At 40.9% G+C, this 16,545-nt stretch overlaps 1 protein-coding gene across 7 annotated transcripts in view; it reads left to right on the forward strand.

Moving 5' to 3' along the window:
- The window catches only part of bnc1 (basonuclin zinc finger protein 1), a 291,531-nt gene that overhangs the window by 255,351 nt on the left and 19,635 nt on the right, over nt 1-16,545 (forward strand). For 3 of the 7 annotated variants that reach the window (XM_073033022.1, XM_073033021.1, XM_073033023.1), the window contains exon 3: nt 3,311-3,546. The exons of the other annotated variants lie outside the window; for them this stretch is intronic. In XM_073033022.1, coding sequence (XP_072889123.1) covers nt 3,311-3,546 — 236 coding nt within the window. The remainder of the gene's footprint in view (nt 1-3,310; nt 3,547-16,545) is intronic. 7 annotated transcript variants of the gene reach the window in all.

Below are 16,545 nucleotides of genomic sequence, written 5' to 3' on the forward strand. Positions count from 1 at the left end.
ATCGGTGGCATGGAGAGGGGAAGGCCTGCAGCTTGGGCAACTGCCGGTCTCCCATACAACCCTGCCCAGGCCTGCACCCTGGAAACTCCAGGCGCAGATCCATGGTCTCTCGAGACCGACGGATGCCACCAACCTGTCTCTAAGATTGCTCTGTTGTGGGGATAATTCATTTCACTTATCTGTTTGCTGTAGTGCTGTGTATTGGAAAAAAAAATGCTGTATTTATGGATAGATTCCAACACAAGAAACACCTTTCTGAAGTTTGCAATTTTGAGCCTCTTAAGAAGGGCTGACTGAAAAACCAGGAAACCTAACATTGAGGAGGATCCCATCGCTACTGCCTGTCTTCCCAAAATTTCCACGGTTTCTGGAAGGAATGCCAGGGTCCTGAAGAAATATCAGACTAGTACTATCCACAAACCATAAGGAAGCTCAAGTCACAGCTTATGTGGGTCAAAGATGACCTGGGACTCAGGTCGGCTGCCGTTTACAGGATTCCATCTGAATGCAGAGCAGCTTCTGTTGGCCAGACAGGACACACGGTGGAAACCCACATCAAGGAGCACAGGAAGTGTGTCTGTTTGAGTTACCTGGAGGAATTGGTGATAGCAGAACACTTCATTTCCAATGGCCATTCGATTAACGTCGACAGCACTGGTTTTTGGGACCTCCTGCTAAAGTAAGCCAATGAAGTGAAACTAGAGGAAAAGAATTTTAACCAAGATGAAGGTCTCACTCTAAGTAAGAACTGGAATTCAATTGTAAACGAGAGTGGAAACCTGATTGGATGAGGACTAACCAATCAGGAGGGGCAGAATGCAGGGGTATAATTACCACTGGACTACACTTGCCCAGGCATTGTCCCTGAAGAAGATGGCAGAGTTTGTCATCGAAACATCAGTTATAAACGATACCTGCACCCAGCTTGAAGCCCAAGGAGAGTTTATTTGTCTTAAACACCATGAAAGCACTAGATCCTTTTTGAGCCTCTGTATTTATTATTATTTCTTGACTGTGCGCAAAATAGTGACTTTGCATAGTTTGTCACGTAACATTTATTTTTAATGGCGTGTTTGAGTCACAAAATAAAATACAAATGTTTATCAGCTGGAATTTTTGTCTTTGGTATGGAGTGATTAGGCTCAGGACAGAGTCACGAATACGGAGGTCTTCAACATGTTCCTTCCCATAGGGATGTGTGCTCCCTCTGTCTTTGTTACCTTCCCCTCCATCCTTACCTCTCAATGTGGTGGGTCATAGATGATTTGGCCATTAGTAAGCTTAACACTGTTAAAAACTTCAAGATGTTATGATTGTCAGCCGGTCGCTGAGCAGCCTCCTATTCTCTTTCCATCCATCATCAGTGCTTAAGGTCATGGATTTTCTGCTGGAGCAAGGTCTTCATCTGACTTTAAGGTTGTTACTTTTTCTATGGGGCATGGTGGAGCTTCCAATCCAGGGGACACCTTTTGTCTGCAATTAGTTAGCTTGTGGATCTCATCAAACTAGTCCTGCTTGTGAGAGACACTACCTGTTCGCTGGTCGCAATGTCAGTGACTTTCAGGCCAACTCTTCTATAGGTTGACCTCTGTAGATGTAACTCTTCTGCAGCATGTTTTCCTTAAAGGAAGGTCTTGCCTGACAAACCTGTTGGAATTCTTTGAAGAAATAACAAGCAAGGTAGACAAAGGAGAATCTGTGGATGTTGTGCCCTTGGATTTTCATAAGGCCTATGACACATGAGGATGCTTAACTAGTTAAGAGCCCATGGTATTACAGGAAGACACCAGCATGGATAGAGGATTGGCTGATTGGCAGGAGGCAAAGAGTGGAAATAAAAGGAGCTTTTTCTGGTTGGCTGCTAGTGACTAGTGGTGTTCCATAGGGGTCTGGGTTGGGACCAATTCTTTTTACGTTATAAATCAATGATTTGGATGATAGAATTGATGGCTTTGTGGCCAAGTTAGAAGATAGGTGGAGGAGCAGGTAGTAGTGAGGAAGTAGGGAGGCCACAGAAGGACTTAGACATAGACAGGAGAAAGGGCAAAGATGTGGCATTTGGAATACAGTGTCTGGAAGTGTATGGTCATGCACTTTGGTAGGAGAAACAAAAGTGTAACCTATTTTCTAAGTGGATGGAAAATTAAAAAATCTTGGGTGCAAAGGGACTTTTGAGTCTCTGTGCAGGATTCCCTAAAGATTAATTTGCAGGTTGAGTCAGTGGTGAGGAAGGCAAATGCAATGTTAGTATTCATCTTTAGAAGACTAGAATTAAAATCAAGGATGCAATGTTGAGGCTTTATAAGGTACTGGTGAGGCCTCATGGAGTATTGCAAACAGTTTTGGGCCTCTCTTAGAAAGGATGTGCGGACATTGGAGAAGGTTCATAGGAGTTTCACAGGAATAATTTCGGGAATGAAAGGGTTACCATATGAGGACCAATTGATGGCTCGGGGCCCGTACCCGCTGGAACTCAAAAGAATGAAGGGGGATCTCATTGAAAACTACAATTGTTGAAAGACCTCAGTAGAGTAAATGTGGAGAGGATGTTTCCAATGGTGGGGAATCTTGGACCAGAGGACACAGACTCGAAATAGAGTGACATCCATTTAGAATGGAAATGAGGAGGAATTGCGTTAGGAATTCACCGAGTGGTGAATTTGTGGAATTTGTTGCTATAGGCAGCTGTGAAAGCCATTATTGGGTATATTTAAGGCAGAAATTTATAGTTCTTTGATTAGTCAGGACATGAAGGAATATGGGGAGAAGGCAGAAGATTGGGGCTGAGAAGGAAATGGATCAGCCATGATGAAATGGTGGAGCATACTCAATGGGCCAAATGGCCTAACTCTGCTTCGATATGGTGTGACCATTAGCATCTAAGTTGTCTGAGTCCCTTGAACTTAACATTGAGAATCAAAGACAATATTCATTATTATCTTCCTTTATGTATGAAGGTGGGACCTCAGAAAGCCCAGAAAGAAGTTGTAAATGTGCCTAATATCATTTAGAGCGCATTATTGAAAGAAGCAGTGAGGAAGTTGAATTTTTGAGATCTATTATATAGAATAAGGATTGAGTATCACTCCATTGAAACTTTGGTCAAAATTATACAGTGTTCTTCAATAGGCTTGGCAACAGCATACATAAATATTTGCCTTTATTATATAGATATTTATATACATAGTTGCGAAGCGTGTCATCCATTCTGTAAGATAATGCGTTTATGAGGCTGCAGTTGTCAGAATCAAAGACTTTCTCTAGGTCGGGAGTTGCTTCTTAAAATGTTTTCTCTCTTATTTCTTTGCAGCCCTGGACAAACTACGAGTGAATCACTTATATCAACAAAGCCAGGTTGAGATAGTCCAGTCAAATGTAGTATTTGACATCAGTAGTCTAATGCTGTATGGAACCCAGGCTATCCCTATTCGCCTCAAAATCCTATTGGATCGTCTTTTCAGTGTTCTCAAGCAAGAGGAGGTTCTCCAGATCTTGCATTCTCTGGGATGGACACTGCAAGATTACATCCGTGGTTACATTCTGCAGGTAACTCAACACTGGCATCTGGCCTTGATACTTCAGATTTCAGCCCACTGGATTGCTATACTTAGTGTAGTAAAATAACACAGAAATAGGAAGCAACTACTTTCCACATTTTAACGCACCTTACAATTTCCATTCAGTATACTCAGCTGATTCTGGTGAACTAGGACACATCAGGACTGGTAGATTTTGGCCCAATGAAGTGGCTGCTTCAGTTAGCTGAAATTTCATGAAAATAGTTTAAAAAACAAACTACAGTCTAACTGATTAAGAAGTTATGCACTTGAACAATGGAATGCAGAACAAATGATAACACTACTAATACTACTACATTACTATAAAAGTGTGTCTTAGTCGTTAATACAACACACACAAAATGCTGGTGGAACACAGCAGGCCAGGCAGCATCTATAAGGAGAAGCACTGTCGACGTTTCGGGCCGAGACCCTTCGTCAGGACTAACTGAAAGGAAAGATAGTAAGAGATTTGAAAGTAGTGGGGGGAGGGGGAAATGATAGGAGAAGACCGGAGGGGGTGGGATGAAGCTAAGAGCTGAAAGGTGATTGGTGAAAGTGATACAGAGCTGGAGAAGGGAAAGGATCATGGGATGGGAGGCCTCGGGAGAAAGAAAGGGGGAGGGGGGAGCACCAGAGGGAGATGGAGAACAGGCAGAGTGATGGGCAGAGAGAGAGGAAAAAAAAACAATAAATATGTCAGGGATGGGGTAAGAAGGGGAGGAGGGGCATTAACGGAAGTTAGAAAAGTCAATGTTCATGCCATCAGGTAGGAGGCTACCCAGCCGGTATATAAGGTGTTATTCCTCCAACCTGAGTTCGGATTCATTTTGACAGCAGAGGAGGCCATGGATAAACTTATTAGAATGGGAATGGGACATGGAATTAAAATGTGTGGCCACTGGGAAGTGTAAGGGCAGGTGTAGCACTTGTTCCGCTTACAAGGATAAGTGCCAGGAGGGAGATCAGTGGGAAGGGATGTGGGGGGACGAATGAACAAGGGAGTCGCGTAGGGAGTGATCCCTGCAGAAAGCGGGGGGGGGGGGGGGGGGGGGAGATGTGCTTGGTAGTGGGATCCCGTTGGAGGTGAGGCAACACTTCACCTGTTGGTCGGCTGGTGTGATATACTGCGTCCGGTGCTCCCGGTGTGGCCTTTTCTATATTGGTGAGACCCGACGCAGACTGGGAGACCGTTTCGCTGAACACCTACGCTCTGTCCGCCAGAGAAAGCAGGATCTCCCAGTGGCCACGCATTTTAATTCCATGTCTATCCATGGCCTCCTCTACTGTCAAAATGAATCCAAACTCAGGCTGGAGGAACAACACCTTATATACCGGCTGGGTAGCCTCCAACCTGATGGCATGAACATTGACTTCTCTAACTTCCGTTAATGCCCCTCCTCTTCTTCTTACCCCATCCCTGACATATTTAGTTGTTTGTTTTTTTTTCTCTCCCTCTGCCCATCACTCTGCCCATTCTTCATCTCCCTCTGGTGCTTCCCTCCCTCCCCCTTTCTTTCTCCCGAGGCCTCCTGTCCCATGATCCTTTCCCTTCTCCAGCTCTGTATCACTTTTGCCAATCACCTTTCCAGCTCTTAGCTTCATCCCACCCCCTCCAATGTTCTCCTATCATTTCGCATTTCCTCCTCCCCCCACTACTTTCAAATCTCTTACTATCTTTCCTTTCAGTTAGTCCTGATGAAGGGTCTCAGCCTGAAACGTCGACTGTGCCTCTCCTTATAGATGCTGCCTGGCCTGCTGTGTTCCACCAGCATTTTGTGTGTTGTTTGCATTTCCAGCATCTGCAGATTTCCTCGTGTTTGCTTAGTTGTTAATAGTTATCCACAATGTAATTCATCTAATATACACTGCCTTGCATGGAGTGTAGAGGGAAGGGTAGCATCTCTGGAAGCCCAGTATAGATAATAGACTGTCTTCATACAATGCTTTCAATGATTGCATCCTCTAACTCGTCTTTTTCATTGTAACATTCAAAGTGGTTGTCAATACCTTCAAATTCTTTGTAATTCTTAGCTGAATAGTGAAATTGTTTCATTTTCACTCCCAGCTGTTTCGGACATCTCTGAGCCTGAATTAATGAAACCGCAGTGAGAAAAACTGTTCTGAATTGTCTTACTGCTTATTTCTCGCCAGTGAGTTCAGTGCTTTTTGAACATAAACATACACAATTGGCGCTATTTAAAACCTTCGCTCTAAGCACGGTGTAGAGTCTAATGGCCACACAAGTATGCTAGTTAGAAACTGTTCGGCAGCAATCTCCTGTCCCAATTGAGCAGCAGAGTATCCCAAATAAACGAAGGGAATCCCGGATATTTTTGATTAGTTTTTGTTCTTCTTGGGTTAGCACAACGCTTTACAGTACCAGCGACACGGGTTCAAATCCTTCCACTGCCCGTAAGGAGTTTTCCCCACGACCGCACGGGTTTCCTCTCGGTGCTCTGGTTTCCTCCCACAGTCCAAAGATGTACCAGTTGGCAGGTTGATTGGTCATTGTAAACTGTCCTGTGATTAGGCTAGGATTAAATCTGGGGATTGATGGGCAGTGCAGCTTGAAGGGCCTATTCCACACTGTATCTCAGTAGGTAGATAAATAAAGAGTTGTCCCAAATAAGCAGCTGCTCCAATTAACCAATGGCCCAAGTAAACAGCACCTGCTGCAGTAGGCAATTATTTCAGTGTAATAAAATGAAAAGAATTATGGTACATTTCCCATCTTCTACCTCCTTTTACAGCATCCCACAGAACTGTTAAACAATGGTAGAAATATAAAGAACAGGTCCATTGAGAAATTCCAGCCATCCATTGAAAACAAGTCCTACTTTTCTAACAAGTAGTAGAAGCAGATGCAAAAGCAGGATTTAAGAGCATTTAGACAGACACGTGAACGTGCAAGGAACAGAAGTATACAGACCTTGTTTTGCAAATGAAATTGGCTGAGATTGACAACGTACTTGCTGCCGACATGGAGAGCCAAAGGCCCTGATGCTGTGCCTGACTATTCTTTATTCCTTATTAGAAAATCATTTGTCTGATATTTGCAGGGTGTCCAATATCAGATACGATCTAAGGGGGAGAAGCTGAAAGCTTATCTAGTGAGTTGATGATCTGCTGGGTATTTACAACAAGCTGTTTTTTCTCAAGTTTTACATTGTTCTTCATGTTTTATATCTCTCGTGCTTTTCTGTTTTCACTCATCTCTTTCTATTTACAACTCTTCCACATAAATGAGTTGTCATTAACAAGCCTTCACCACCATCTGTCAGCTGGTACCAATGTCAAATGTGACATTTAACCTCTCCTGGTCCCTACCCTCTCTCCCTCCTTTTCTTTATCACGTCCAGCCCCTCTACAAATTAAAAAACTATGTCTAATGTTTCCTTGGTCTGCTGAAAAGTTATCGCGATGAAACAAACTCGATTTCTGTCTCCATAGATGCTTCTGGTCTTGCTAAGTATTTCTATCATTTTCTGTTTTTTATAAGCAATTAAATCAGTTATTTTTTGGACTCCTGTGTGTGAAAGGAAAGTTGCAAGATCTCTGTTCTTAAATAAGTTACAAACATTAACAAATCACGTGCAATGCATGATACATAACTATTCAGTAGTGACAATGATTGCTGACGAAATAAAAACAGAAAATACTGGAAGCACTCAGCAGATCAGGTAGCAGGTCCGGGATCCTTTATTACCACTGGGGAACAACAGCAAACCACAATAGTTTCAGCTCCTGAAAAGGTTGACAATAGTGGAGGTGTAGAAGGAGGGGATATCTTTGATGGTTTAAGACCAGATGACTTTTTATGGCAGTCCCTTGGTAGGATGTTGTTAGTGTCAAGTTTGCGGGGTGTGTCCAGCAGACCAGACTTACAGATAACAAAGAAAAACGGAACCACCAATCTGATGACAGACAGAAATGGCCAGTTCTGATACAGAGAGAAAGACCAGGTTTCCTAAAGCAAGAGAGTTTCAAAATTAAGACCGCGAGCACAAGGAAGTCTGCAGATGCTGGAAATCCAAAGCAACACGCAGAAAAAGCTGGAGAAACTCAGTAAATCAAGCGGCATCTGTGGAAAAGAGTAAACAGTCGAAGTTTCAGGCCGAGATCCTTCTTCAGGTCTGAGAAAGAAGGAGGAAGGATTCCAGAGTAAAAAGGTGGAGGAGAGGAAAGAGGCTAGCTGAAAGGTAATAGATGAAGCTGGGTGGGTAGGGAAGGTCAAGGGCTAGAGAAGAAAGTATCTGCTAGAAGAGGAGAGTGGACAATAGGAGAAAGAGAAGGGGTGGGGGACCCAGGGGGAAGTTAATCGGCAGGTGTAATTCGGCAGAAGTAAAAGGTTAGAGTAGGGAATAGAGGAAGGGAGGGGATGAGTTTGGGGAAATTGGAGGGTACTCAGATAATATAAGGTGTTGCTCCTCCACCCTGGGGGTGGCCTCATCTTGGTTCAAGAGAAGGCCATGGATCAACCTTGGCACAAAAGAAGACCATGAAGGTTGTAATTTGCCAAAATGGCAGATGAAGTTCTTTCTTCAACCTTTGATTGGGGCTCTGTAAGAGTGAAGGAAGCAAGAGAGAGATAGGTCAGAGTGGGAGTGGAATGGGAAATTAAAGCAGTGGTCAGACAAAAGCTCAGGATATGCATGCAGACTGGTCACTGGTGCTCATAAAATCATCACTTAATCAGCACTGATTCTCCACTGTTCAGCACTCCACACTGTAAGCAAATATAGTACATTAGATTGGAAGAAACGCAAATTGAAGATATCGGGGAAATACTATTAAAGGGACAGAGCATAAATTGGCCTGTTACGCGGATGACATTTTGATCAATCTAGGGCAACCAACATACTCTTTACCTAAATTCTTTGAACCATATGGTCAATTATCAGGATACAAGATCAACGTAGATCAACCCAATTATTTTCATATAACCATAGCCCACCAAGAGAAATTGAAAGTAGATATCCCTGGGCATGGCAAACAGAGTTTTTCCAAATATTTGGGCATCATTATGCCAAAAGATTTGGCAAAATTATTAGAATGCAGTTATCAGCCTATATATAAAAAAAATTAAGGAAAATGTAACAAGATGGAACCTAATTCCTTCTTTTAGTCTCAGTTGAAGGATTGAGTCTATTAAAATGAATATACTGCCCAGACTATTATATCTCTTTCAGACTTTACCAATAGAGATTAACCAAAATCAATTCAATGAATTGGACAAGATGTTACCAAGATATATTTGGCAAGGTAAAAGGCCTAGAGTTCGTCTCAAAACTTTGCAATTAGTCAAGGAAAAGGGGAGATGGGGCCTACCTTCTCTTGGAGATTATTATTTTGCAGCACAGTTGAGAACTCTGATATGTTGGTGCAACCCATCATAAGACACTCAATGGAAAAACATTGAGGAGCGGGTACTTCCCATCCCCATACAGGCAATTTTGGCTGATAACAACCTACAATGGCACATAAATACTGTTGATAACCCATGGGTGAAGTGGACTCTTAAAATATGGAAAACTATTATAAAAGAATATAAACTAGAGGGAGATATTGCAATTCTTAAATGGTGGGCATATGACTCGGATTTTATGCCAAATAAACTGGATGCTAGATTTAAGGACTGGACAACTAAAGGAATAACAGTTTTTTGCAATGTAATGAAAGAAGGAACACTTCAGTTTTGAAATGCTTAAAGAGAAACACTTATTAGAAAAACAAGACTTTTATCGGTATTTGCAGATGCGACAGTATGTTTATAGGATGGTTAAAAATGTGACCAAGGCAAGTACATGCCTGATAGAGCTGTTTACAAAAGCATATAATTCAGATAATGGTAGTAGAATCATTTCAAGCGTTTGTCAAATCTTAAAACACATTCGACTTCATACATTAAAACAAAATGGGAGAAAGAAGGAGGGATAATTATATCTGAGGAAGAATGGACAATAATATGGAGGTATCAATGGAAGTGTACCAGTTCACAGAAATGGAGGGAGTTCGGATGGAAAAATTTGATAAGATATTTTAGTACATCCTCAGAAATCCCATTATCATAGTAACCTCCCTGTTTGCTGGAGAAATTGTGGAGATCAAAATGCAAACCATTATCATATTTTCTGGGAATGCCCCATTATCAAAGACTATTGGAGTGGGATACACAATGCCCTACAAGACATCTTTAAATGTGAAATACTCTTAGAAAATAAGACCATATTTTGAGTATATACCTCAAGAATGGTTGAAAAGAGATAAATATTTAATGAATATACTGCTGGTGGCTGGTAAAAAGACTTACTAGGAAATGGTTATCACAGGAGAGCCCAACCTTAAATGCATGGATGGAAATTACAATGGACATTTACAAAATGGAGAAGATAACAGCATCTGTTAATCATAAGTTGGAACAATTTGATTCATACTGGGAAAAATGGTTTAACTACATAGCACCTCATAGACCTGGTTTTTATCCTCACGAATCAATGAATATGTTGTATAAAAATAAAGAACACTCCTTACTTGTTCATAGTTTTCTCCTTTTGTTCTTTCTTTCCTCTCTTCTATAAGTGTATACCTCAAATAAATATTATGTGGAGATTTGTGGCATATATGACTATATTATATATATATACACACAATATCTGAAATTCATCTTATGGAAATGTTTGATGATGAACTTCAATAAAAAAAAAATTACAAAACAAAGATTGGAAGAAACGTCAGTGAATCACTGTTTCACTGGGAAAGAGTGTTTGGGTGCCCAGATGGTAGGAAGGCACAAGGTGAAAAGATGGGTGTTGTGCTTCCTGCTATCATTTCAGAGGGCTTGTCCTTGTCCTTGCACATAAAGTGCAGTTACAGAGAAAGTTCAGCAGCGCTTCTATTTCCTTAGAAGCTTGCGAAGATTCGGCATGATATCTAATACTTTGACAAACTTCTATAGGTACATGCTGGAGAATATCGACTAGTTGTATCACAGCGTGTTTGGGCAACACCAGTGCCATTCAATGGCAAATCCACAAAAAGTAGTGGACACGGTTCAGAAAATCACGTGTGAAGCCCTCCCCTCTATTGAGCACATCTACATGGAGAGCTGTCGCAGGAAATCAGCATCCATCATCAGGAGTTATGCTCTCTTCTCATGTTCATGCTCTCTCCACACTGCTGCTATCGCGAAGAAGATACAGGAGCCTCAGGACTCAAACCACCAGGTTCAGGGACAGTTATTACTTCTCAACCAATAGGCTTTTGAACCTGTGGGAATAACTTCATTCAACTTCACTTGCCCCATCACTGAACTGTTTCCACAACCTATCGACTCATTTTCAAAGTTTCTTCATCTCATGCTGTAGATATATATTGTTTTTTTTTTCATTTATTTTTATTTGCACTGTTTGTTGTTGTTTGCATATGGGTTGTATGTCCGCCCAGTTGGGCATGGTCTTTCATTGAGTCTATGATGGTTCCAGTGACATATATGCACTTAGATAATAAATTTACTTTGAAATTTGAATGTGAACTTTGATTACGTAGGAAAGTGCCATAAATTACAACAAGGCATGGTTAGGGAGGCCAATAAGTGGCCAGGGACATGCAGAGCGGAGAAATCCCTTTAAGGTGCTGAAAAGGAAGAGCAATATGTATCAGCTATAATGGTGTAGTGATTCTCTTTCAGAGTACAAATGCATGGCCCATCATAGTGATTTAGATAGTTTTATTTTTGAAGAAAATTTTTTCCTTTTTATGTTTCCTTAATGCATAAGTTAATTATATAAGCTAAATTGATGTGCCCAAAGCAATGCACACTACATGTGGTTTGTCTATTTTTCCTTCAAAGCAAAAAAAAATCTCCTGAAGGTCTGAATCCAACAAATTGCATTGAAGTCACAATTTCTTAAATTCAATGTTCTAACTTTATTTACGCTTTTAATGCCATGGTCTGATTGAGAAAATTAACCAGGATCATACCATTTTGTTAAAACTGGGCTCTTGTGTGAAATGTTTCACCATAATCTCTCGATGCATCAAAGACCTGGATGCAGTTCTTCTGTCTGTTAGCAGCTGTGATTTTATGCCAGTCGTGAGTCTATTTGGAAAATTTCTTAAAACTCACCCAGTTCTTAACCTGAGGTATAAGAACAACCTATAAAGATCCACTGATTGTGCTTCTTATGAAGGGTAAGGTGAAATTACCTCAGCATATAAAGAGACAGCACTGTTGCTCTAAATTGTCGTTATAAGGGTAAGTGGGCACATGTTGAGATTGAGGGAAAATAAACCTAAAATGCTCCAAATAGGTCTTTCTCCTGGTCAAAGGCTATATATTAAAAATTTATATGGGCATTGGCAATCAAGAGGCCTGAAACACATTAAAAAGCCATTGTTATTGACTGTGTTAATAGTAATAGATTAATACTATTACTATTCATAGTAATTGATCGTGACTTGCTTTCACCATGTTTCTTTGAGTTCTGAGGCCAAGCGGATAGGGCAGGTCGTGGCTGATAGGGCTGGAGGTAGATGTTAGGTAGTCTGCTCCTTCCACTGCTCAGATGGGGTTTTTCTGTTCCTGATGCCACCCCTAATGCCTGTACTTCACTTTGGGCAATCATGGCCAGGAATTCTTCGGTGCAAAGTTCAACGTAAATTCATTATTAAAGTACATAGTTGTCACCATATACAACCTTGCGATTCATTTTTTTTTTGCAGACATTCACATAAATACAAGAAACACAATAGAATCAATGAGAGACCACACCCAACAGGTTGGAAAAAACAACCAACGTGCAAAAGAGAAACCACCTGCAACTACAAAGAGAAATAATAATAATAATGATAAATAAATAAGCAATAAATATCGAGAACGTGGTATGAAGAGTCATTGAAAGTGAGTCCATAGGTTGTGGGAGCAGTTTAGTGGTGGGGCAAGTGCAGTTGAGTGAAGTTAGCCCCTTTGGTTCCGGAGCCTGCTGGTTGAGGGTAATAATTTTTCCTGATCCTGATGGTGTGAGTCCTGAGGCTCCTGTCCCTTCATTCTGATGGCAGCAGTGAGAACACAGCATGGCCTAGAAGGTGGAGTTCCTTGATGATGGGTGCTGTTTTCCTGCAACAGCACTCTGTGTAGACGCGCTCAATGTGTCAATGGTGGAGGATGGCTTTGCCCATGATGGACTGGACCGAATTCACTATTTTTGTAGGCTTTTCTGTTCTGTTCTATACCAGCTGTGATGTAACTAGTTAATATATTCTCCACAACACATCTATTGAAGTTTTTCAAAATTTTACGACACATGCTGAATCTTTGCAAACTTCTAAGAATGTAGAGACAATGCTCTGCTTTCTTCATAATGGCAGGTATGTGCTGGAAACAAGACAGATCCTCTGAAATGAAGGAGTTTAAAGTTGCTGACTTTTCCGACCTCTGGTCCCCCAATGGTGATTGGCTCGTGGACCTCCGGTGTCCTCCTACTGAAGTCAATAGTAAGCTCTTTGGTCTTGCTGATATTGAGAAGTTGTTGTTGTTGTGCCACCACTCAGCCAGATTTTCCATCTGTCTCCTACCTGCTGATTCGTTCTGCCTCCTACCTTCAAATCAGCCTACAACAGTGGTGAAAATGGGCAAATATGGCATTGGATCTGTGCTTAGCCTTATAGATACACATACTAAGTGAGGAGAGCAGGGGACTAGGCACACAGCCTTGTGGTACACCTGTGCTGATGGAGATCGTAGAGGAGATGTTGTTGCCTATTCGATCTGACTAAGGTCTGCAAGTGAGGAAATAGAGGATCCAGTTGCACAAGGAGGTATTGAATCCAAGGTCTTGAAGCTTATTGGTTAGTTTTGTGTGAATTTGGAGGATCTAGTGGAGAGAGCAGCCAAAGCAGCAGGGCATAAGTGAGAGGATAATTGTTGCCCAATGAGAAGACACCTTGGTTGGTTTGTGCACATTTGATCAGCTTGTGGCAGGGAATCTGTCTTCATAGAAAAGGACATGAGTAACCCTCTGAAAGTGTTTGTGAACCTAGCTTCTAATGAAGGTGAAAAACTAAATGAACTTAGTAAAGTTGTAATGCTGGAGCCATTAATGCACAGAAAGTTGATAAAGCCCCAGAGCTGATTATCTTGCATCCCTGAGAACTAAAGGAGGTAGCCATGGAAACAGTGAATGCTCTGGTTACTATTTCCCAGCATTCTAAGATTGTGGAATAGTATCTGAGGTAGGAGGGAACCCCTTAGAAAACATTGATTTATGAAGGGTTGACAAACTATTTGATTTTTGAGGATTGGACCACTAGATTAGATAAAGGGGGAGGAGGACAGTGGAGGTGATGGACTTGTTTCGTAAGAAAGCTTTTGATAAAGATACACATCATAGGTTCTTACTCAAAATGCTATTACTGTTAAAGTTTCTCCAAGCTGATTCCTAGGATGCTGAGAATGTTTATAAGGAGAGACTATGTCAACTGGCTTTCTATTCACTGGAGCCTAAAAGAATATTAAAATAAACCTAATTCAAACTTGGAAAATTCTCTGTGTTGGTCTGAAAGATCTTTCCCTGGCTGGGGTGTCCAGAAAAAGAGGTCAGTGTTAGGAGATCATGCAAGCAATATAGGAATGAGATGCCATGAAATCTTTCACTTTGTGAATGGTGAACTTATGGAATTAACTAACACGAGAGATGTGTTTTCTCTAAACCCACTTTACTCATTTGACATGTATCTACTAATATTCAATGAATAATGTAGTAATCAGTTTCTGGAGCTTTCCTGACCTTGGAGCAGGGGTTCACAACCTTTTTTATGCCATGGACCAATAGCATTAAGCAAGGGGTCCATGGACCCCAGGTTGGGAACCCCTGCCTTAAAGGATTTGGTGTCAAATTAACATTTGGATTGCTGATATCTGAACTTAAAGCAGAACTGTTCACCAGATACGATTGAGTATGGTTAGTTTACTTCCTGAAGAATACTGTGGATCTAGTGTGAATACAACTTCATACTCAAATGGTTTACCATCCAGACTTGGTTCATCTCCAGCAGGGATCACTTGGTCTACAAAAACATACATTTTGTCATCAACTTCAATAAGATATTTCTTGGTTGCTCAAACCTCCACTTTGGTTTGTATCTGCCATTTGCATGAACTAAACTTGCCAGATTCACTAGGAACACAAGCACAATTCTTCTACCTCAAGACTTTTTTTCTCTTTTTGGTGTCATGGTGCCATTTTCGATTCAACTGCACTTTTGATTTAACTTTAGAAGCCAGGCTTGGTGAATCATGGCTCAAGCATGTTCCAGACCTGTCTCTATTAAGGTTTCTGTAGGATGTACTATGTGTCTAATAAACAAACAGTAGTGTATGAAATTGTTATGCATTAGGAAATTAACCAAACAATATTTCATGCTGATTTTTGCGTATCCTCGTAAATTTTACTTGTTGAGGGCTTTCTTAACTATTCCGAGTGACAGTAGCTGTGATATCATTCAATCTCATAAACTTTACAGAGGGGAAGAAACTGGGGGGGAGGGGACATTCATAGAAACATGCTCTTCAGATAAGCCATGACCTCAATTCATCCATTGTAAATTCAGTTGTGGCGAATGAAGCCATGTTTCAGTTGAATCCACTTTGAATCTTTACTGCTCAGAACCAAGACATTTTTGTTCCGATATATAAAATAAGTCTCCATATACACATCTAACATTCTAGTTGGCTGTGACCCATACCACAAGGGAGTATCTGGTGGCTTGTTGCTGCAAATTCAGCAAATACTGTGTTTGCTTATCAATTATTAAAGTTCAATGTCAAAAGAAAGCCAATAAACAGGGTTCCTTGTGAATATTTTCATTAAAGGTCTAAATTGAAATGGCTTTGTTCAGGTTTTAAGTTCCAAAAATTTTTGAGAATTTTTGTAAACATCCAAAATAGCCTTTGACAATGACAGCACATTGGGTACAGCGAAAGAACCCACAAATTTTTTTGGAGACCGTCAGTGAAGTTAAATGTATGAAGCTTGGGGGAGTATTTCCAATATCATTTACCAATAAATGTTGGGTTGTATTGGATGAGCTTGGTGCAGTTTATCCACCTGCAAATGATGCCAGAACTCATTGCCAAGATGATCCAAATTCCTGTAATTGCTAACACAGCTACCACTGCTGGATAATGCTTTACAGAATACAAAGTACTTCAGTATGTGCTGTATTAGATACAGGTGCTCACCCTGAAGCATCTTTAAATGAAAAATGTGCTTCCTTCAGAATTCCTACTCGACATCAATAAATAGGGGAACCTTCAAACATTTATTTTCCATCTGGTTTTCCTTGGGATAAGAATGATCCAGAGCATTTTTGACAACATCAGATTTAAGTGAAACAATGTTGGCTTCTCTGTTGAAAGCTGGTTATCTGATCTTTGGAAGCTGGACATCCTGATGTTCAGATGTCCTTTTCAAAATGTTGTTTCTATCTCAGAAGGAGTTGAGTCTATTAGAGTTTCTCCTTTGATCATCTGAATGAACCTCCTGAGAAAAAGAAAAGGGAATGTACTTTAATTGTAGATACATCCAAAGAATCCAAGGAACACAGCCCCACATTGTGGCCCCAATTGCCCACAGTGGGCTCTGTCAGACAAGCCACGTTGTTAGAGTGCCCTACAACAGCCACATGAAAGAGATATGCTGCCCTGAGCTCTGTCATAGGAAGAGATTGCCAATCAGACAGAGAAAAATATTTAAGGATGTACTTAAAAAGCTTCCTTAAGGATATACACCTTCTCCAATGATTGCTGGAGATCTTGGACCATGATTACTTAAAGAAGTGAAGTAACATTCAGGATGATATTGAGAAACCAGTTCATGCAGCAGTCCTACATGGACATACACTGTGTATGTGTTGACAACTGTGTACCATCTCACAAGTTACCAAAATGATTATTGAAAAATCTGAAAGTTCCCACGTTGACCCTAAT

The sequence above is a fragment of the Hemitrygon akajei genome, chromosome 30 (genome assembly GCF_048418815.1).
Source record: "Hemitrygon akajei chromosome 30, sHemAka1.3, whole genome shotgun sequence".
NCBI classification, from domain to species: Eukaryota; Metazoa; Chordata; class Chondrichthyes; order Myliobatiformes; family Dasyatidae; genus Hemitrygon; species Hemitrygon akajei.